The following is a 23,399-nucleotide window of genomic DNA, read 5'->3' as shown; positions in this document are numbered from 1 at the left end:
ACGAAAACCAACCAAAAGAACCCAACCCACAGCTCTACTGGAGAATCCTCATTACAACCTGGCCCACATGCCCAGAGGGGCTTTGGGTTCCTGAGGTGGAGTGATGTCCACTGCTCAGCTGATTTCACAGCCTCAGCCCCCACAGCCCACCCTCTAGGATGAGCAGGGGCTCCTTCACCTCACTGGGAAGGCCAGCTTCTCCTAGCCAGGTGCTAGGTGTGGGCACAAGTTCCCTGAAGCAGCTCCACCTTAGCCCAGGAGCAGCACTTGCTGAGATCCCATGTCCCAAAGAGGGAATGGTTTCCTAACAGGATGAGCAGGTCCCGAAAGTTAACCGACTCCTCCCCCTGTTTTAAGGGAGGGCAGGGCCAATCCCAAGTAAAACTGTGAAGTCAGTAAGTTTGGCTTTTGCACTTCTCCACCCTCACTGCTCTGCACATTTCTCACTTCCCACCACACCCCTTCGGGCATTCCACTGCCCTCCACCTCCTTAAAATCTGCTCAACAGAAATTAGCCTTTTACAGTTCGGCGAGAATTGGTTTCAAATTGAAATAAAATCCCGCATCTGCTCTTAAAAACACATTCCCAGAAGCAGTGCTGGTGAAGGTCATTTCCTTGGCGATCCCCCTTCCTTTGAGGGCTGTGCCATGGACTCCATGACCACTGGCTCTGGAGTTCTTGGTTTTGAAGTTTCAAATTATCCTGTTCGTAAAATAAGATATTCATTTTGGAAGAGGGTACCAGAGCAAGACCGTGGCACCGCAAGTCAACTTGCATTCGAACTTCCTAGAACTCTTCCAGGAAACCAGCAGTGATCACTTCCTAAGAGTCAAGTGTTGGAATTTCCCTGACACCACTTTTGATTTTCTTACCATCTTCATTTCAGATGAAGGAACAAGTTCAGAAAAGTTTAGTTTGTTCATCCCACTGATAAACAACCAGGGGCGGCATCTGAACCCATCAGAATTTGTCTGACTGCAAGTGCTATGCTTAGGAATGCAAGAGCCGTAGCAATCACCTGGTCCACCTGGTGCTCCTCATTCTGGAGCTGAGGAAGACAAGAGCTTATGTCAAATGACTTCCCCAAGCTCGCTGATCCTTTGCCCAACAGCTCAGGAGATTCAGCTGGGCAACAAGTATCTATCTGCCCATAGGTTTTTGCTGTAGTAATTTCTCCCTTCCTCCAAATGGCTTTGCTCTTTTTACTGACAGTACTGCATATATGTTCCTCACTGAGTGAAACCATTTCGAAATTCTTCATAGATGGGGTATAAATTCTAAATAAAATAAGGAGGAATATTAGGTCCTAGACTAGAACTCAGTTTCTTAATTCAAATCTGGGACTTTCTCAGTTATAACACGTGGCCATCTACCAACACCTGCAAAAGATGAACAAAACTAAGAATGAAGCAGGTATCCTATACATGAGGAGTCTTGATACAGTGCTGTAACTTCATGTATGCTCTCCTAATATGGCTTACATTTTCCAAGAAAAATCCTTTAGCCTCTAATCCTCCATTTTATATGGAATGGGCACCTTTTAGGAACCAAATGAGAAAAGTAACCAATACTTATTCTTTCTTAATAAACATTTATTGTGTGCTAAAGGACTTATCTGCATTTTTATGTCATTTAACCCTTACTGCAATATAATGGATACTATTATCCTACAGTTTTCAAGCAAAGATCCTGTCACACTGTCCTCACTAGCAACAGACTTTAAAATACAATTATGATGGTCCACAAGGGAACCTCAAGTTAAATACGGGGAATGACCTCCTGGAGCATTAATATTACTTGATTATCATTTAAAACTTCCAAAAAAGTTTTTAGCAGGAATTTAGTATGAAGCAGAATACAAAATTCACATGGATTTTTTTTTTTTTAAGCTAAAACAAGAAGTTTGGAAATGTCATGCCAGGCAGTGGCATGGCCATGTTCTTCTGTTCCAGTGAGCACGTGCAGTAGGAAAGTTTGAGGAGCAAACTAACAAGCTAACAAAATACTGTGAGGAAAAAACAAATATTTAATGCCTCCTTGTATTCATTTATTAAGAAGTCCCATTTTCCCCTCACACATTATATATATTATCTATATTTAAACCAAATGGAATGGCAATTTTTTCTTCAGAAATAATAAATATTCCTGAATATGGAATTTTAAAAATATCTTCTAGAAGAATGATTTTGACAGATTTGGGGGAGTCCCTTGATCATTCCTTCCTTTGTAGGTTGCTCTGTCCTACACACCACATATTCACATCCACAATTTAAAATTTTCTACCCCACAAAATATAGGTGAAATTAATTTATTTTCTTCAACCCAATATACTATAGTCCCCCCAACCTGCGTCCATGGGGAAGACATTCCAAGACCCCCAGTGGATGCCTGAAACCATGGATAGTATCAAACTCTGTATGTATTTCTTTTTTCCTACACATACATGCGTATGATAGTTTAATTTATAAATTAGATAAAGAGACTAACAATAATAATATAGAACAATGATAACATGCTGTAAAAGAAGTTATGTGAATGTGGTTTCTCTCTCTCTCTCTCAAAATATCTTATTGTACTGTATTACCCTTCTTATTGGGATAATGTTTGAAGATAAAATGTCACATTAGGGAAGGGAGGGAGGTGAATGACTCAGGTACTGTGACCCAGTGCTAAGCTACTACTGACCTTCTGAGGATGTGTCAGAAGGAGGATCATCTGCTTCTGGACCACGGTTGACCGCGGGTGACCGGAACCACGGGTGTGGGGCCAGCGGGCTACTGCATGCAAAATATTAGCATTTCAATGTGTAATCAATATTAAGAAGTTACCAAGTTACTTTACATTCTTTTTTTTTCATACCTAGTCTTCAAGATTCAGTGTGTATTTTGCACTTACAATCCCGCCCAGCCACGCTGCAAGGGCCCAACAGTCATACGTGGCCAGTGGCGACTGCAGACGGCACTCTAGAACTCGGAGTCCTCATCACTCCAATATCTTCATTTTATAGATGGGAAAGCTGAGGCCCAGGAAGAAAAAATGAGTCTCTAGCAAGTTCATAGCATGCCAGACTCCCAGTCTAAGGCTCTTCAGGAGTCTGTTTTTGTGTGATTGTTATTCTTTTCTTGAAGCATGTGTGCTGTTTTAAAAGTAAAGCAACTCCTGATTAAAGGAGCTACGACTTCTGGAAAAATGTTACCGAGGAGCTATTTCCTCAGTTCTTTAAGAGGACTGATTCAAAACTCAGCCACCAAACATGCACCCGCTATCAACAAGATCGGTTCATTTAATCCTTCTTGAAGGGGAACGTAAAGAGATGAACTTGACTAGTCCTGTGCATCCTGTACAGTCTGAAAGTTCTGGCAATCAGCAGCCTAACGGACATTCATGCAGCTTACAAGACGAGTTAATAATCAGAACTCAAGAGCATACCTCCCTCTAGAGGAGCAAACGTTATTGCAGGGACAATGAACAGAATTCCGATCACGAAATTAAAATGGCACACAGTAAGAAAAAGGTACCTTGAGATTATGATTCATATAAAGAGCAAACTTGCCTTGTGGGGTAACTGGCACCTTAAACCCACTGATTGTATCTTTAATAAACAAACTCTTTTAAGAGATGTCATTCTAGTCTGGTCCTTTGGCTTTGAAAGGTCTTTTCTCAATCACTGATCTGTGACACTTTTTTAAATAATGGAATTGTGAAGCAGAAATTTTATGACTACCTGGTCTGACTCTCTAAACCTACAGATAAAAAATTCCCCCCCAAAGGAAAGTGACTCACCCTTTCCACGGCCAAGAGAGGGTTCCCTTGAGCATGCCTTGACGATGTTTACATGGTGGGGCAACGGGAGACAAGCTCCCAATACTACTGCCAACACTGGTATCATTTAATGATAAACCAGGCTGGGCAAGACCAAATACGTAGCTAACAAGCTTTAGTCTGCTGCTCCCTCTGCCCCTCCCCACCACTCCTGCGTGTTCTCTCTCGCTCCCAAAAATAAATAAAAATCCTTAATAAGATAAATTTATCTTAAAAACCCTAAGTCTAGATTTGGGAAAAGATGGCAAACTGTGAATCCTAAGCCTTAGTTTCAAAGACTCCCACTGTCATACATTGTGGTGATTTGGGATTGAGCGCTTTGGCTGAGCACTTTGGAAAATGGTCAAATGGTCTCACACGGTCAAAATCAAAAGAACAATCTAGTTTAAAACCCACCAGTTCCATTGGCTTGAGAGCTGCAGGGGCAGTGCTGTGGCCTACACACAAAGCTCAGGTTCGCCACCTTAAAATGGACGGCACTGGTCAGGGGAGGGCTAGAGAGGGTGTAAATAAGTGCACATCAACTCCTACTTTTCACTGTTATGAACATGAGGGGTGCCAATTGATGTAATACCCTCATTTTTTTTTTTTTTTTAAGAAACACAACCTATTAATCACTTAGATATTTATTGAGTATTTACTCTCTTTCAGACAGCATGTTAGGTGCTGGGATAAAAAACTGAACAAAGGTAAAAATCCCTGTCCTCAGGAAGCTTACATTCTAGTCAGAGTTTGGGAGTGAAGACACACGATAGATATATAAGTAAATTCAATACGTAAGTTAGAGGAGCTCTAGAAAAATCATGTAGAGTACAGGTATGCAGGGGCCAAAGGGAAGGGGGCAGATCGCAATTCCAAACAGAGGGGTTAGGACAGGGCACTCAGAAGATGGCATCAGATTTTACAAGGATTGGGTTTGGCAGAACTAAAACTTCCATCAGCCTTTGTTCAATATACAGGTTCTCTAACTGCATCCTACTGGTAGCATCTGAATTTCAGAGCCAAAAGGTCATTTCAAGTGACACCAAGCGAGGCCAGCACCAGTAGGCATTACGGTTCTGCCTAGACCTACCTACCTTTTTGGCCCATATGACTGAACCTTGATGCCTAGGCAAAAAAAAAAAAAAGGTTACTTAAAAATAGTAAGACAAATATATAGACACTACTACTATGTGACAAACCCTGTTGTTCGGGTTATGATCCTAGAGTCCTGGGATCGAGTCCCGGGTTGGGCTCCTTGCTCATCGGGGAATCTGGCTCTCCTTCTGCCTCTCTCTCTCTTCTGTCTCTGATAGATAGATAAATAAATAAATAAGTAAATCTTTTAAAAAATGGATTTTTTTTGTTAGACAAACAAATTTAAAATGGAGTAGATATTAGATGATAGGAAGGAATTGTAGTTTTATTGGCTATGATAGTGCTATTGTTCCATTTTAAAAAGTGTGGTCCATATGGACTGAAGTCTTTATGCATCTAACAAATAGGATGACTGGGATTGCTTGAAAATACTCCATCTTTATCCCCATCCTTACAGTAGATGAAACAAGATCAGCAGAACATTAATAATTATCAAAGCTGAGTAATGGGTCATTAAATGACCCTCTTACTATTCTGGAAAAATAAAAAACCCGAGGACAAGGATTTTATGGCTGTGTGATTAGTCTAGCTGTAGGACAGATATGAGATGATATCATAATCATGGCCTGCCTGTTGCAGGATGTGCAGTGACACAGAAAAGGAAGGAAGCCAAAAACCAGTCAAGAATTACACCAATTCAAGTAATTCAAGTTTTGGTTCTTCAAATTCAAGTCCAAAGGTTTCCACAACACTGTCTACTGGGACTGAGATCTCTGGAGGACACAGATGCAAGAAAGGCATCTTCTCCTTTGGAAACTAGCTTAAATGATTTGATACCCTGTACTACGATTTCCCCTGGGACAATTTTTCTTTTTTAAAGATTTTATTTATTTGTCAGAGAGAGAGAGAGCACACAAGCAGAGGGAGCGGCAGGCTCCCCGCTGAGCAGGGGGACCCTGGGATCATGACCTGAGCCGAAGGCAGGCAACACCAATCCAAAGGCTATGCAAGTTAAAAACTGCTACCAAAATGTAGGGAGTGTGATAACTTAATCCTATTCGAGAGACAAAACATAAAGAGCTCTTGCTTTATGATTACCCATGGTTGAAAACCATGTCCATCTGATGTGGTCACAAAACACCCTTCCAGGAAACTAAACTTTGAGGAGCTGCTGATCCGTGCAACTCTTTCGTCATCAAAAAGTAACCCCCAGAAATCAAGGTAGAGCTCCGAATGGGCATGGTCTCTACTTACTATGTGTACAGACAACTAAAAATTAGAAAACCTGTCAAGCTTTTTGAAAATGAAAGGATTTTATTGTCCTCATTTGGAGCCCATGACATTTGAGTTATCCTTAAACTGAACTTTTACCAGCTTCTAGAAGAATTTTTTTTTTCAATTCTTCATTTTCTGAGCCAAAAGATTAATGAAATCATAGCCACAAAACAGGATGGGCCTGTTACCAAGAAACAGCAAGCCACCTGCACCGAGTTCAGTAGAACATTCATGAAAAGAAGAGACAGTCTCCAACAACTTAGTACCAAACCACAGAGTTTTCCAACCTCTTGAGTCCATCTTCATCAAGTAGAGATAAAGCTGAAGAAAACCTGACACCAGCCTAGAACCCTGGGTTCCCATTTGGTCCCCGTCTCTTCGCTGCAAGGCCATGCTCAAACGCTGGAGCACCTGGGCCAGTGGAAGTTCTGTTCCCAAACTGCTTTATCAAAGGAAGAAGGACAACTAGAGCCGCACAGAAGAGAGCTCTCATTTTGTGCTTCAAAGAAAGGATCCCAATTTCTCACAGTAAACAGAAATCATTATTCGGAAGGATTAAATATCAACAAGATAGGACAGGAAATCAGATACATCTACAACTGACAAAGTTATATCCCAGCCTTCGAGTCAAGACCCAAACCCCACCTCTCCAAATGGAAAGTAATTGTACAACCAATAATGAATCCACGGGCACTTCAAACCTGTCAACACTCAAAATTCAATTGCAACCAAAGTCAGCAAATAGCCCTCTAAGTTGCCTAAGAATAGGGCTCCTTCTTCCAAGCCTTCCAGTGAGAAAGACAGGAATGCGGAAATATGGTTTCAGACAAGTTTGCCAGCAATATAAGCAGTGGTCACTAGTCGGTACGGCCTGCAGCCCAGAATCCAAACAAGGAAACGGCCTAACAGCAAGACAGTTATCAGAAGAATGTTCCTCAAATTAAAATTCCCCGGCAGTCCCGAATTGTGGCATCTTACAAGCCTCTTCCTCCCAGCAGCAATGCCAATGAGAATGTATTGTCCCTGTTATCATCTTACCGACATGACTTCTGCCCAAGAGAAACTGATTCCAAACTTTGTAATGGCATTAGATTCAGCAAAAGAAAGCACTGAGGAGCTTGGACCCCCCAAACACACCTTGTGCGAGCGTTAAGACCAAACATGTATGAGAAAGGGAAGACCCTGAAGATAAAATCCCCAAACGTGTACAGGATTGCTAAGTCTGTTTCTGTTTCTCTCTGGCTAACTGTAGAATAGTTTAGATGGGCTACTGTTGTATTTCACTGAAATTACATTTTGGATTCGGAACTTTTTAAAGTCAGGAGGAGAGGAGAGTATGAACATAATAAATGCGACCTAATATTTTAAAAGCTCAGCTGACCGCCCCCCCCCCAATAGCCCATCAACCCTCAAACCACCAGGTGCAAGCTTCAGTTTCAGGGAAACTAAGTTTATTTATAGCAATTTTTTCTGATGCAAGGGCTAAAACAGGTATTTCCAATATAAAATATATGGTACGAAAAATTAAAAACTTATAATTTCTTTTGACTTTTGTGCTTTGTTGCAATGGAAGCTTACTCCCAATCCTGCTCCAGCCACATTCCTTCCCAACACGGGAAGTGGCAAGTGTAACAGTGTCTCAGTTGCTTGGGTCATAAACCCTGAAGCCATCCCTCGCTTTGTCATATGCCTCACATATTCCCTTAGCACATCCAGTTCACCCCACTCTGTTAAACCTAGAATCCCACCGCTCTCTCCATGTCCGCTGCCACCATGCTAGAGAGACCCACCACCAGCTTCCATGTGGGTTACTACAGTAACTGCCCCTCTGGTCTCCCACCCTCACTTCCTACTCAGGTCTCCACAGAGGCCAGACCCTCACTTCCTACTCAGGTCTCCACAGAGGCCAGAGAGCGAGACCCCTCCAAAACACAAGTCAGATCATATCATTCCTCTGCTCAAAATCCTCTAACAGCCTAGCACCATCTGATGTCTTTCTTGGTCATGGGAGCCTCTTGTTTCTGGAACATTCCAGGCACACTTCTGCCTCAGGGCCTTCATACTTGCTGTTTGCTTTGCCTGGAATACTCTTCTCTCCTGATACACACCTGACTCCCATTCTTCAAGTATTTGCTCAAATGTAGCTGCTCAGTGTGACCTGTTTTTCAATGGCAAACTCCCACCTCCCCAGGCATTCTCTCTGTTCTGCATTATTTCTCACCACAGAGTTTACCACCTACTGATACATTTTTATTTATTAGTTTAATGTCTTGCTTTCAAAAGGTAAAGAACCTGAAGGTGGTAATTTTTCAGTTTTGTTTACTGCTGTATCCCTAGCACCTAAAACACTCAAATATTCGATGAATGAACGGAACAGGCCAAATAGCTGAATGTGAAATAGCTTATGAACTGCGATGTCTTCACTCAAGAGTAACAAAGACAAAGAGTAAGTGCATCCCAAATGAGCAGCAATGCACACAGAACAGAGTCGCAGTAGATGATTACTGAATCAACAACCAAATGAATTCTCTTAGAAACGAAACTCCCTTCCACAGAAACCACGGCCCTAGGATCAAATGAATTCAGATGGGTCTCTGGCAGTATGAGCAAAGCAAAAACAATCTACCCAAGTCTGTCCAAAGTGCCTTTACACTTACATAAAGACTATGGATGTTGGTCACATTTAAACATTTATGATGCTTCGAAAAACATATTGCGGGAGAAAAAAATACATATAAAAATAAAATTGTATAAAGTATAAAGTTCTTCATTAAAATAGTAGTTTAAATAAATCCTGTCAATACCACCCAGAGGCAGTCATCTAGACAGGAGAACTTAGAGCTTGTTACATAATTACACAAGAACACGTGAGCCCATGCTCACGACAGCGCCGTGAGAATGCCTTCTAGGTGCAGCTCACCACGCAGGCAGGAAAAGCGACTAATGGAAGATTACTCTATGTCTCGAGTTCTGGTTCTATTTGCCCTTTTTCATCTTGGCCGTCTTCTCCTTCCTTTTTTTCACATGCTTCGGAATTTTGTTTTTTCTTTTCTCTCTCTGGGCTTCCTTGACCATCTTTTTTCTTTCCTGTAAAACAAAAACAAAAATAAAGGAACCTGCAGATTTCACTCAGAGTATTCATTTTACTATTACAACTAAGTAAGAAAATATATGTGAAAGGATAAAAGTGAGTATAACAGGAAAAGATGAAAATGATTAGGATGTGGTGGTGCAATTTGGTTCCAAATTTGTCTTTACGGTTTCTTAAAAGAAATTTGAAGAGTGCCAAACAGAAATATCTGGGAGGACTATTAAATGTTTGCAACTACTTTTCTTCACAAGTTTCATATTCTAACAGAAATACAGGTTGGAAAGAGACAAAATATTTGCAGTAGACAAAGAGAGAAAACGTGTGCATTAGCTTGGGTATGTCTCTCAGAAGTCTTAGGGCCCTAAACATTACAAGGATTAAAGGCTTAAACTAAGAATGAACAGTAACATTTACACAGCAATCATGTATCATTTGTCTCTTATGCTGATGGCTAGGAGCTGAATAAGTCTTTTAGATTCTGGAAACACCGGCTGAGTTGCATATCCCCTATGAAATGGCCCTTCAGTATTTCACCATGGGACAACTCCAACATCAATCGTGTTTCAAGTGAATGACAATCATTTCTAATCGATGAATTCAGTGTGTCCTCTCTCTAAGCAGTGCCCAGGGAGCTCCTAACAGAAGCCCAATCTCTACTACGATGTGACCTCCAAAGGCAAAGTTCACACTAGCACTACAACTAATCAATAATCTTTTCAGCCATCATAACCTAGTAAACAAGAAACGAAACTGGCTTTGCTACAATGCTGAAGAACAAGGGAATTTGAGTTCTCGGCTCACCTTTTTATCAACTTCAACGTCAGCAGTGGGTTTCCTGGAGCAGGCCTGTTCTCCCTGCTCTTCTGAGTCTATGTCAGAACACTCAGAGCTTCCAGCATCTTCTGAATCAGAACAAGCCTCTTCCTTAGCCTGATTTTCTAGAAGTGCAGGGACCTTGAAAATATTACAAAACCAAGTTATTCTATAAACCGTTTAGTCACCTATTGTTAAATGCGATAATGGTAGAATTCAGAGTTTTCAGCCTTGCACGTATACGGTGAACAACCACATCCTGTACTGAAACACTGAGAACAACAGAATCAACATCAGGGAGGAAGCATGGAAGCAGGGCATCGAGGGAGGCTCCAGAACACACCCAAATGAAGGAACTGGGGCTTCATTGGGTGACCCAGATCACTGACAGAACTGAGCTGGATTTGGAAGGAGAAATACAGATAGAAGTAAAAAATAAAGATGGATTTGGATAACTTCACAGCTATTTTCCTATGAACTGAATTTCAAGCAATACTTACCATTAGTCCAATCAAGAGGGAAAACAATATTTAAACAAGAGAAATTGGTGCTCCCCGCCCCCCCACCCCCACTGAAGTTCAGCAGTTTTTAAAGCAGCATGAAACATTTTTTAAAAACAAGAAGTTTTGGGGGCACCTGGGTGGCTCAGTTGATTAGGCAACCACCTTTAGCTCAGGGCATGATCCTGGAGTCCTGGGATCGAGTCCTGCATCGGGCTCCCTGCTCAGCGGGGAGTCTGCTTCTCCTTCTGACCCTCCTCCCTCTCATGCTCTCTGTCTCTCATTCTCTCTCTCAAATGAATAAATAAAATCTTTTAAAAATAAATAAATAAAAACAAAAAAATAAAAAACAAGAGGTTTTGGGTGCCTGGGTGGCTCAGTCGGTTGAGTGGCTGCCTTCGGCTCAGGTCATGATCCTGGAGTCCCAGGATCGAGTCCCGCATCAGGCTCCCTGCTCAGTGAGGAGTCTGCTTCTCCCTCTGACCCTCCTCCCTCTCATGCTCTCTCTCTCTCTCAAATAAATAAAAAAATTTTATAAAAAATAAAAAACAAGAGGTTTTCTTTTGTAAGAAAAAATAATCTTTAAAAGGCAATTATACAGAAAGGTTTTCTAGCCAGTTTTCACAAAATCTTCATGTGCTGGAACTCAAGGCACAACTGCCCTATAACACTTACTATATGTAACACATACTGAACATGTGAGTTTTCCTAATTCAATTCTTCCAAAAACAAAGACACAGTAAAATTTCCAAAAGCAAACTATGATCCTTCACATTTAAGCCTTTAATTAAGAACATCCAAATAGGGGTGCCTAGGTGGCTTAGTCAGTTAAATGTCCGATTCTTGATCTCAGGTCAGTTCAAGTCCTAAGTTGGGCTCCACGCAGGGTGTGGAGCCGACTTTATTTATTTTTTTTTTAATTTTATGTATTTATTTGGAGGGGAGGGGGGGAGAGGGAGGGAGAGGGAGAGAGGGAGAGAGGGAGAGAGGGAGAGAGGGAGAGAGGGAGAGAGGGAGAGAGGGAGAGAGGGAGAGAGAGAGAGAGAGAGAGAGAGAGAGAGAGAGAGAGAGAGAGAGAGAGAGCGCAAGCGAGCAGTGACTGAGCCACCTAGGTGCCACGCATGGAACCTACTTTAAAAACAAAATAAAACATTAAAATAAATAAGAACTGCCTTTATTTTTGTTTACATTAGAATCCACACCATTCTAAAAATGTAAAACAAGATTGTTTCAAGAAAAAACACTACAGGAATCCAGAACTATAAAACTGCTAAACCTGTGAGACTGCTCTGCAACAGGTTTTATACCAGTATGAGACCAGATTCCCTTGTTTTTTTTTTTAACTGTAAAAACACCAAGAAACACCTGGTTATCATTAATAATTTCATAAAGACCAGGATATAAAAAGCATCAATGCCTCAGCAATAACAACAGAACAACTGACAGAAATAAACCACAAATTCCTGTATTTCAGTCTTACAGTTAAAAAAGTGAACACAAATCAGGCATTTCTGAAAATGCCCAAAAACTGGAAATATCTATACTAGTAATACTATTATTAGTTTAATTCTAGTATACAGTAGGTTTTATAGGCTTCCAAAGAGTATTCACATAAATGAACATCAACACAAGTTCTCATACCTTCTGAACTCCGGACAGATCTTTCTTCAATCCTGTAACGGTCTGGTACAGAATCTTATTACCAAAAAGACAAAAAGAAGAATCAACATAAAGCTAAGCAGTGAAAAACACACATTGTAATATTATGAAAGAACACTGTGGGCTAATAATCTTCTGTGATTATTAAAAGGTGCAGAAAGTTTATAGCATGGGTATTATTCTTGCCCACCGAGCATACAGGCATTAGCAAACTCTGGCCCACAGCCCACCCACAGCCTGCTGGTTTTTACAAATGAACCTTTACCACCAATTTTATAAGAGAAAACTCTTAACTGTGATTCTCAATTAAATGGAATGTATTCTCCTCCCCAAAATAACTCCATTCTTCTCTCATTATTAGGAATCATGAAAAGCTGTATCAATTATTATTAAAGGGCTTTTAATTTCCTCAAAAAAAAACTTGGGGAATTTTTCTTTTTCTTATTTTATAATGACCTACATAATAGCCTCAATTTTGCTTCTTTGCCTGCAAAGTCTAAAATATTTACTATCTGGCCTTTTCACAGGAAGAAATGTTCCAGACCTTGAAATATGTATGTTAATGGAACTAGTGTAATAACCATTTACAGCCCAGACTTTACGCAAATCTTCCATTTTCTGCAACTATAGTCTATTGGACTCAAATGTGCCATTTTCTTTCACAAATACCAGTGAATTCCCTTTACATCCAATGTGCACAGAGGAATATTAATGCAAAGGGAATCAGCCATCTCAGAAGATTAGAAGCCAACATTCAAGATGGCAGGTTTGGGACAGTAGCTTCCTCTATAAACTTGCTTGTTATATACAAACCAAGCTACTCACATTGTCTTGTTGGGCATTCATGGCCATATCTTCTTCCTTCAATTTCATCATTATATCCATATCCCTTTCATAGTTTTTTACTTCATTCAAGGTTCTAGGAATATATGCTCTCTTAAACACCTAACAGACACAGAAGAAAAGAAAATCAAAAGTGCTATTCACATGCTTCTCTCATTCCCTGAGCATCCCACACCCACCACATCTGAAGACTCTGCCGTCATCTATAGCACGGATCCTCAGCCAGGCTCTGCACACACTGGTGTTGCTGTGCGGACCCCAAAAGGACTCCGTTACTAACAATAAAATGTGAAATTATTTGAAGTCCCCTCTTTCCCCTTGTTTGCATTCCAGAAAGCTTTTCTGAGTGGGAAAGAAAGGAATGGAGTTGCAGTTAGCAAGTACTGCCTCCGGCTAGGCCTTACAAAGGAACATGTTCTTACATGGAACTATTACCTACCCTGTGCTATGGTGAAAAGGATTCAGAACTGCTGATAAATATAGGGTGCCTTATATTCATCCATCACACTAATAGCTCTGAGAATTTTTGATAAAAAGTCTACTATGGGGGAGCCTGGGTGGCACAATCAGTTGAGAGACCAACTCCTGGTTTCAACTCAGGGTGTGATCTCAGGGTCCCGAGATTGAGCCCCAAGTCGGGGTCTAGGCTTAGTGTCGAGTCTGCTTGAGATTCTCTCTCCCTCTCCCTTTGCCCCTCCCACTTGTTCTTTCCCTCTCTCAAATAAATAAATCTTTAAAAAATACGCTGATCCCCAAGATTAAAATAATTTTCTTTTTCACCACACATATTTAAAGTCTACAATGGTACCAAAATCAACACTTAAATCATTTAAAATTCACACTTGTGAACGGAGATGGGTTTTTCCTTCTTGAATGTTTTAGTAAGTTCTTTAAAAACGTTCTCTATCTAAAGCATTATACGCCCTAATTTCAAACTATACAACAAAGCTATAATAATCAAAACAGTACAGCACTAGCACAAAAACAGACACAAGGATCAATGGAACAGAATAAAGAGCCCAGAAATAAACCCATGCATATGAGGTCAATTAATTTACAACGAAGGAGATACGAATATATAACAGGGAAAGGACAGTCTCTTCAATAAATGGTATTGGGAAAACTGGACAGCCACATGCAAAAGAATGAAATTGAATGACTATCTTACCATACATAAAAATAAACTCACGATAGAGCAAAAACCTAAATGTAAGACCTAAAACTTTAAAATTCCTAAAAGAAAAAGGCAGTAAACTGAAATACAGTCTTAGTAGTATTTTTTTGGATCTTTCTCCTCAGGCAAGGGCAACAAAAGCAAAAATAAGCAAATGGGGACTACGTCAAACTAAAAACCTTTCACAGGAAACAAAACCATCAACAAAAAGACAGCCTACTGAGTGGGAGAAGATATTTGCAAATGATGTATCTGATAGGGGGTTAATATCCACAAAATATAAGGAACTCGTAAAACTCACCACCAACAAAAAACAATCTGATTAAAAAATGAGCAGAGGACCTGAAAAGAGATTTTTCCAAAGACATACAGATGGCCAACACTCCCATGAAAACATGCTCAGCATCACCGTAGAGATACAAATCTAAACCACAATGAGATCATTTCACACCAGTCAAAATGGCTAGTAGTATCAAAAAGAAGTAAGTGTTGGCAAAGATGTAGAGAAAAGAGAACCCCCATACACTGCTGGTGGGAATGCAAAATGGTGCAGCCACTATGGAAAAATGTATGGAGGTTCCTCAAAAAATTAAAAATAGAACTACCACATAATTCAGCAATTCTACTTCTGGGTATTTATCCAAAGAAAACAAAAACACTAATTCGAAGAGATACATGCACCACTATGTTCACTGTAGTATTATTTACAATGGCCAAAATAAGGAAGAAGCGTAAGTGCCCATTAATAAAGAAAATGTATATACACACACACACAAACACACAATAAAATATTACTCAGCCTTAAAAGAGTAAAATCTTGCCATTTGTGACAACATGGATGGACCTCAAAGGTATTATGCTTAGTGAAATAAGACCGAGAGAGATAAATACTACATGATTTTACTTATATGTGGGTTCTATAAAAACAAAACAAATGAACACACAAAACAGAAAGAGACTCATAAATATAGAGAACAAACTGGCAGTTGCCAGATGGGGAGAGGATGGGGGAATGAGAAGGGGATTAGAGGTATAAACTTGTAGTTTTAAAATAAATAAACCACAGGTATATAAGATACAGCATAGGAAATACAGTCAATAACATAGTAACTATGTATGGTGACAAATGGTAACTAGACTTAGTGTGGTGACTAGTCAGTAATGTACATAAATGCTGAATCACCGTGCTGCATATGTGAAAGTAATACAATATTGCCCATTAACTATATTCTGCAAATAAGTACGGAAAGCTCTCCATCTAGGACAATGGGCTAATAGGTTGCTGAGTGGAATGATGTAATGAAATGTAATTTATCCCATTTGGCTCAGTTAAATGATGTAAAAGGAAATATTCTCATCATCTGAAAACTGTTTCTCTCTTAAAATCAAGTTGGTGACCTAGTATGCCCTCAAAAAACAAACACTCAGAACAGAGCGTTTCCTACGGCTGTGCAAAGATGATACATCTTACCTCTTCGTCCACATGATCTTGGCTGGACCTTTCTTCCTTGGTCCTCTGAGATGCTATTTCCATGGCCTTGGAAAGAAATCAAAAGTTATTTTCCTTTATATTCAACCTACAGAAGATGCATCCATTTCTCAATTTTAGTATAAACCTGCTCTCATCTTTATCAGTATCACCTCTACAGTTCCAAAAAAAAGGACTCTGAGGCCTCTAGTGATACAGGTTAACTCTGTCAAATCTCACCAAAAAGGATGCTATCAGCTCAAAAGTAACAGTATAAATCAAACCATTTAGCCTTGGGGAATCCCTACCCTTTCCTCAAGAGTAGAACTACTTTCCCTAATTTTTTTTTTAAAGATTTTACTTATTTGAGACAGAGAGAGAGAGAGAGAGAGCATGAGCAGGGGGAGGGGCAGAGGTAGAGGGAGAAGCAGACGCCCCACTGAGCAAGGAGCCCAACACAAACTCGATCCCAGGACCCTGGGATCATGACCTGAGCCGAAGGCAGACACTCAACGGACTGAGCCACCCAGGTGCTCCTAATTGTTTTTTAAGTAGGCTCCACACCCAGTGCGGAGCCTAACATGGGACTTGAACTCAAGACCCTACTTTCCCTAATTTTTAAATGATTAGAAAAAATATTTACTAAAGGAAAACTGAGACCCAAAGAATGGAAGAACCACCCTTTAATTCTTCAGCAATGAAGGGAATCAAAGAGGAAAGGGGGATTGTCCTCTAACTTTGAGCATGTGTCTCTAAAGCTGCAGAAAAATAAACCACCAAAGAAATCTCTTTGAGTAAACAGTGACTGCAACTAAGGTGACAAAGATTCTCCAAGAGTCTTTTGGCTTGGAAAACTGGAAAACTGGAGATTTGTTCTCTACTTAGGATACATAGAAAAAAGGAAAGAATTGTGGTACTAGGGTTCTTTGTTTTACATTCAGACACTAAAATTAGTGCTAAAAGTTTTAAGAATAAAAACGGTATGTATTTATTCAATTAATATATGTAATTGCTTAGTATGTGACAGGTACTGATTAGGTAATGGCAATACAAGAATAAACAAACTTCCTGTCCCGTGTGGGCTCATGGTCCAGTAGAGGCTGACGACATTAAAAAGAACTTAACAACAGGAGTGGCTGGCTGGCTCAGTCGGTTAAACATCTGACTCTTGATCTCAGCTCAGGTCTTGATCTCAGGGTTGTGAGTTCAAGCCCTGCTCAGTGTGGAGACTACTTAAAAAAAAAAAAAAAAAGAACTTAATGACAAGTGAGGTAGTACGACCACTTCTACTACAGGCTCACATGATCTGGAAAATACACCTGCAAAAACAATGATTTCTGCATGATTTCTCCTTGAGAAAGTTTTCTGAATGGAGCCCTAATGTAGCCCAACAAGCACAAGATGCTCAACATCACTCATCATCAAGGAAATGCAAATCAAAACCATGAGACACCACCTCACACCTATTAGGATAGCTACTCCAAAAAAAGAAAAAACCAACACAAAAAACCAGAAAATGGTGAGGATGTATGTGGAGAAACTGGCACCCTCTGCAGTGTTGGGTGGGAATGTAAAATGGTTTCACCACTAAGAAGAACAGTATGGTAGTTCCCCAAAAAATTAAAAGCAGAATTACTATATAATGCACAATTCCACTTTTGGGTATACACCCAAAGGAATTGAAAGCAGGGTCTTGAAGAGAGATTTGTGCATCCATGTTCAAAGCAGCATTATTCACCAACACCCAAGAGGTGGACGCACCCCAAGTGTCCATTCACAGAAGAATGGATGCACAGGATGTATATGTACTCCATGAAAGAATCTTGAGGACATTATGTTAAGGGAAACAAGTGGCCAGAACAAGAAAAAAACAGCATGATTCCACTTATGTGAGGTACCTACAGTAGGCAACATCACAGAGAGAAAGCAGAACAGGCTGGGGGTAGGGAGAAATGGGGAGTTAATGTTTAATGGGTACGGAGTTTGTATTTTACAAGATGAGAAAGTTCTGGAGATGGACGGTGGTGATGGTTGCACAACAGTGTGAATGTACGTAATGCCACTGAACGTACACTTACACATGGTTACAATGGTAAGTTTTACGCTATGTCCTTGTTACCACACATGCAAAAGTTCTGTGATTCAAAAAGGCCTCTGAGAAACAAGGGAAAGACCAGAAGCCGAACAGGTCTATGGCGGTCTATGTAATCTCGCCCAATGCTTCAGGTCAAGAAACCTGGATTTCCCATTGGCTTTTTACTGTATTTTTGATTCCCTATGTGTGAAATCAGGAGGTCTCAAGAAGCTGTTGAAACGAACATACACTGAACAATCGGAGTCCCTGAGAAGCAGCACGTAAGTGCAAATTACTACTATTTTCTGTTCTTTCTTTTCCTCACCCCATCTCACCTTTAAGAGGTAAGCGTCCATGTTCTCCTGTGTAATGGACGGATCTGTGACAAATTCAAAGAGTTCCCGCACAGTCATCACAGCAACGCTGTGCTTCAAAAAGAAATCTGTTGGAAGGAAAACGCAGCACAGCCTTAGGAGGGAAAAAGTTGTTACTCCAACTACGTTATGGAGAAACAAAGAGATGATTAAAAATACACCATCTCCCAGCAAGTGGTAGAAGTATCACTACATCAAAAGATTTAGTGCCAAGATTTGACATCAACAGCTTACCAGAGTGCAGAACCAACAGACACAAACAAGCTGGTAGGAAATTCCAATTCCCACTCACCGTTGACGTTGGCACAGTCCTTTCTCAAGAACTCCAAGGCATGTGGGTGGTCATGCTCTACGGACTGAGAAACGTCAATGATGTACACACCTCCACCGTAGTACCTGTGGGCCACACACGCAGGGACTTGGGACCTACTTTCCTGCGTTTTGTTGTTTAAAAAAATTCTATCTTAAGAGCAAGCGAAATAACCAATAGAACGAACAAAGTGGGTAAGGATAAGAGGCCACTCTGACTAGCAAGAGATGAAAACTGAGAAAATTTCCAAAGTCTTAGAACTCTGTTAATGATCAGATGGTCAGTTCTGTGACTAAGGCCACCGCAAGCACAGAACACATCCTCTACTATGACCATGGGGAAGCCAACTTTAAATCTTTAGAATTTAAAAATGACTTCTTGGGGTTGCCTGGGGGGCTCAGTTGTTAAGCGTCTGCCTTCGGCTCAGGTCATGATCCCAGGGTCCTGGGTTAGAGCCCCGCATCGGGCTCCCTGCTCAGTGTGGAGTCTGCTTCTCCCTCTCCTCCCCGGTCGTGCTCTATCTCTGTTTCTCTCTCTCAAATAAATTAAAAAATAAAAAAGCAAAAAATAAAGTAAAAATAAAAATGACTTCTTGGATTGGGATTTTATTTTTTTAAAGGACATGAAACGCTGTACAGGAGGTTCCCAAGGGACAAAACGCACTCACAGCATGTTAAATTCACTGAGATCTGCATGGACAAGTCTGGCATCTTGATACATTCTTCTCATGTACTGGATGACCTGCAAATACAACTCCCGAGCCTTGGATTCTGATAACTGGACATTTTTCAACAGTGGCGCTGGCCTTGAATACAAATAAAATGAACTAAAATAAAATGCCCCAGAACAAGTTTTCTTGCTTTATACTACACATTGCTACATGGACTTCTTTTCAACAACTTATCACTGAGGAACTGGGTCACTATAGATGTACCAATCAAAAAGTTGTCAAGAAACAGGTGTTCTCCCAGTTTACTGTATAAAACATTCCTCAAAACAGGGTGAACTTTGTTATTCTGAAGCACTTTGAGACTTAAAAAGGTAGAATAAATGAGCAACTCTATGCACGAGTACAGTGGAAAAGATTCACAAAAAACATTCCAAGATGAAAGGAGCTATTTAAATGGAAAATAGTCGTATGTCAGATAATTCAAAGCACTTAAAAACAGACTTCTGAGCATGTAATTATTAGGCCTTCTATGTACTCACATGTCATCTTTACCAATGAAGCCCATGACAAGAACATGACTTCTCAGCAGGATAGGTTCTGGGCATGGGATCTGTGCTGTGTTTAGCCTGTGGTATTCAAAAAGACAAAAGGACAAATGAAAAGGTGACACAACATCTAAAACAAATTACAGTGACTACAGAACACAAGATTAATATGGCTGTTAGGAAACATCATCAACACATCTCAATTGTATTACTGTATTTCATAAACTCGAAGACGGCAGAGATTTTAAGTGGCACCAAGATGCACAACCAAGAACGATGAAACACTGGCAATTCATCTGTATCTCATAGCCTCTAACACTCAGTCCCATTCCCGAGATGTTAAACTGTGCAACGTGCATCTCAGAATTGAACTACAGCAGTTATGTCTTCTGAGTTGATTAGCCTCAACAATGATTAATAAAACAGTTGGGACTCACGGTGCCTGGCTGGCTCAGTGGGTAGAGCACATGACTCTTGACCCTGGGGTCTTGAGTTAGAGCCCTGCCCACATAGGATGTAGTTTACTTACAAAAAAACCAAAAACCAAAAAACCAAAAACCAGTTGGACTCAGACCTAATAGCTAACTGAACACAAGAAGATTTCAAAACGACTTTCAAAACAAGTATTTAATACTAAAATATCCAATGTATGTCACCAATGCACAGCAGATAAAATGGTAAAAGGTGCTCGAAAGAGAAAAAAAAAAACTTCAAATTTTTGAGAAAACTTGATCTCAGCTAAATAAGTTGCCTTCACCTGATATAAAAGTGTCAGCACAAAGAACGTATAAATATGTCCAAGCCTGGACTGAAATCAGAAAAGGAAACTATGATAGAGTTTAGGTCCTAACAAAATTGTCTAAAACTCCAATGCCTATAAAAAAATGACACATCAGTCTCAAGACCTGACTGTGTATTTCCCTGCTTAAAATCTTGCAACAGCCCCCTATCATCCTCAGTATAAATTTTAAATGCTTTCACATGGCTTCCAAGGTGCTTGGAATGACCCAGCCTTGCTGAATAAATGTGAATTTTTCCGTAATGGGTTCTCAAAACAGAGAAAACAAGGTAGTTCTTACTTGTCCAGGAATGTGCCACTTCTGCATACCTCAGCAGATCTAATGGAAATGAGCAGCACTACAAGTCCCCACCTTTGGACAGAACCACCCTGGGATATGCCAGCAGGAAGGAGCGGGGCCAGTATGTCGGACACAGCACAGCCACACGCCCCAGAGAGTCACCTGATTAAGTTCCTCATTTCTTTTTCTGCCCAAGTTTTCACCATTTTTCTGGGGTTTCCTTTACAATAGCCATGACGAAATCTTGAACGAGAAAAATATTTGTTATTCCAATCACTCCATTATTCCAGTTCTTATTTTAGGATATAGAAATTAGGCCAACTGGAAAAAGAATCTGAACTCACCTGAATTCCCCACTTACATACTTATCCCGATCTTTGAACACCAAAATAGAAGTTTTGTAAATTTTGATGGCTCTGCTCTCTCCATTTGCTGTGCTAGCATGGTACACATTAGCCTATTTTGCATCAAAAACAAATTAAGTTTATGTTAGATAACTACACACAGTATTTCAATCTTTCACTCTATTTGATTCTGTCCTCAAAAGTTAAAAAAAAGTCAAGTGAACTCAAGTAACATGTACAAGAAACACCATCATCTTCTGATTATATCAATTAAAATACAAAACATCATTACCAAAAGGTACAGTAAGTAGACCTCTAATTTACGTATATAGGAAGATCCAATTTATATACAAGAAGCGGCTTTCAACATTTTTGTATCTCAAGTATGTGAAAAATATTTTAAGACATTCTTACATCTCATGATTTGTAAACTGAGTTTTACTGAGAAGTGCTTCCCATAGAATGAGTGGCTAATTTAAAAAATGCCATGTCTGTGGGGCGCCTGGGTGGCTCAGTCGTTAAGCATCTGTCTTCAGCTCAGGTCATGGTCCCGGGGTCCTGGGATCGAGCCCCGCCATCAGGCTCCCTGCTCAGCGGGAAGCCTGCTTCTCCCTCTCCCATTCCCCCTGCTTGTGTTCCCTCTCTCGCTGTGTCTCTCTCTGTCAAATAAGTAAATAAAATCTTTAAAAAAAAAAATGCCATGTCTGTCTTTCTCCATATACACATACAAAGAAAAAATGGGAAAGAGAGTCACTGACTCAGAAAGACTAGACTAAGCCCCTGCCCCGTTAGTAACCATGTGATAAGGACTCAGGCCTGCAGTAATCTGACCCTGGGCACCACCTGGACCCAGGGATCCAGTACAATAACAGAGGTGAAAAGGCAAGGTTGTGTGTACAACTTCCTAGCTACCCATAAATATTAATAAAGCTGTTTTTAGAAATACTAAGCTATTCTGACTTGTGTATTTTTTTCTTTTCTTTTTAAAGGCACCATTTATTTACTAAGTGCCTTAGTTTCATTTGTTATCTGAAGTAAGAAAACTAACATGAAAACATTCAGGCATCCAAAGAAAAGCTCACTTCTTTTCCTGTGCTTATGCAGCCATTTATCTCAGATATGATTCCTCTAGTCAACATCTTGAATAATATCATTCGCGTTCTAGGATCCAACACCTAAAAAATGCAAAAAATAAAAAGTTCAGAGAGACAGTACAAAATATTTCTCATTGAAACATGTGACCATTAATAACCTGAAGAGCTTAAGTACTAAGCTATCCTGGCTGACTCAATGAAGAGTATCAACTGTGGTGTTTTTATTCACTATAATTTTTAGTAAATAAAATGCCACATGAAGGTGAAAGGAACAAGAGATGAACCAACAAGTTCAGTCACAGAAATTAAAGTCTACCAAGTCAAAGGGAAGCAGAAATTGACGGTAGACTGACATTAGCTAATAGAATATAATGCAAGTCACATAACTAGGTTTACATTTTCTAGTCACATTAAAAGGAGTAAAAAAGAGCAGGTAAAATTTATTTATTTAATCCAGTATATCTAAAACATCAGTTTCAACATGCAATCGATATAAGTTATCAGCGAGAGATTTAACACTGCATTTTTTACCCCAAGCCTTCACACCAACACTGTTGATGTTGAGAGCACATCTCAATTCAGACTAGCTACATTTTAAGTGCTCAGTGGCCACTGTACTGGATATGCAACTTTAAATCAGAGGTCAGCACCATATAGCTCATGAGTCAAATCCAGGCCACAGCCTGTTTTTCTACAGCCTGCAAGCTAGGAATGGTCTTTACATTTTAAAATAGTTGTTAAAAAAAAAAAAAAAAAGGAATTGTGAGCCACAATGCCTAAAGTATTTATTTAACCCTTTAAAGAAGGAGTTTGCACACCTCTGCTATAGATGAGTAAATCAGGGTAAGGGTCTCCTTTGAAGTCAGAGCAATCAATCTTGAGTAAAAAGGACTCCAAAGTCCTGGTCCTGTCCATGCCCGAACTGAAGCAGCCACATATTTACACACACTTTTAAGGGACACTCACAACAGCCCCTCCAGCTCCACGGAGAGAGACGGTGTAAAGTGGCCCAATCTAACTACATTTTAGGGTCTGTCCTTCAGTGACACAGCTGCAGTCACACCAGAAACCTAAGGTTAATAAAAACAAAACCCTGGAAGACTGCACGACTAAAAGCCAAACAGCATCAATGGCAACTAGAGCGAAATGAGAGGGAAGTGAGCGACCAGAAACTAGCTGCCCAGGC

General features: G+C 40.2%; 1 protein-coding gene across 1 annotated transcript in view; it reads right to left on the bottom strand.

Annotated features, from left to right (window-relative positions):
* Positions 1 to 2,026: 2,026 nt before the first annotated feature.
* Positions 2,027 to 23,399, bottom strand: part of RIOK1 (RIO kinase 1) — a 30,939-nt gene continuing 9,566 nt past the window's right edge. Inside the window, exons 6-17 of the mRNA XM_028122903.2 lie at positions 22,202 to 22,294; positions 21,120 to 21,232; positions 20,938 to 21,018; positions 19,691 to 19,777; positions 19,149 to 19,286; positions 18,464 to 18,567; positions 18,133 to 18,239; positions 15,727 to 15,792; positions 13,064 to 13,183; positions 12,221 to 12,274; positions 10,068 to 10,220; positions 2,027 to 9,262 (exon numbers count right to left, since the gene is read on the bottom strand). Of these exons, the coding sequence (XP_027978704.1) occupies positions 9,152 to 9,262; positions 10,068 to 10,220; positions 12,221 to 12,274; positions 13,064 to 13,183; positions 15,727 to 15,792; positions 18,133 to 18,239; positions 18,464 to 18,567; positions 19,149 to 19,286; positions 19,691 to 19,777; positions 20,938 to 21,018; positions 21,120 to 21,232; positions 22,202 to 22,294 (1,227 nt within the window). The 3' untranslated portion in view covers positions 2,027 to 9,151. The remainder of the gene's footprint in view (positions 9,263 to 10,067; positions 10,221 to 12,220; positions 12,275 to 13,063; positions 13,184 to 15,726; positions 15,793 to 18,132; positions 18,240 to 18,463; positions 18,568 to 19,148; positions 19,287 to 19,690; positions 19,778 to 20,937; positions 21,019 to 21,119; positions 21,233 to 22,201; positions 22,295 to 23,399) is intronic.

Source organism: Eumetopias jubatus, unplaced genomic scaffold, assembly GCF_037043125.1.
Source record: "Eumetopias jubatus isolate StellerSeaLion01/CBP00866 unplaced genomic scaffold, mEumJub1_p1.0 scaffold_6, whole genome shotgun sequence".
NCBI classification, from domain to species: Eukaryota; Metazoa; Chordata; class Mammalia; order Carnivora; family Otariidae; genus Eumetopias; species Eumetopias jubatus.
Note: the sequence above shows the minus strand (reverse complement) of the source record. Positions and strands in the feature narration are given on the sequence as shown.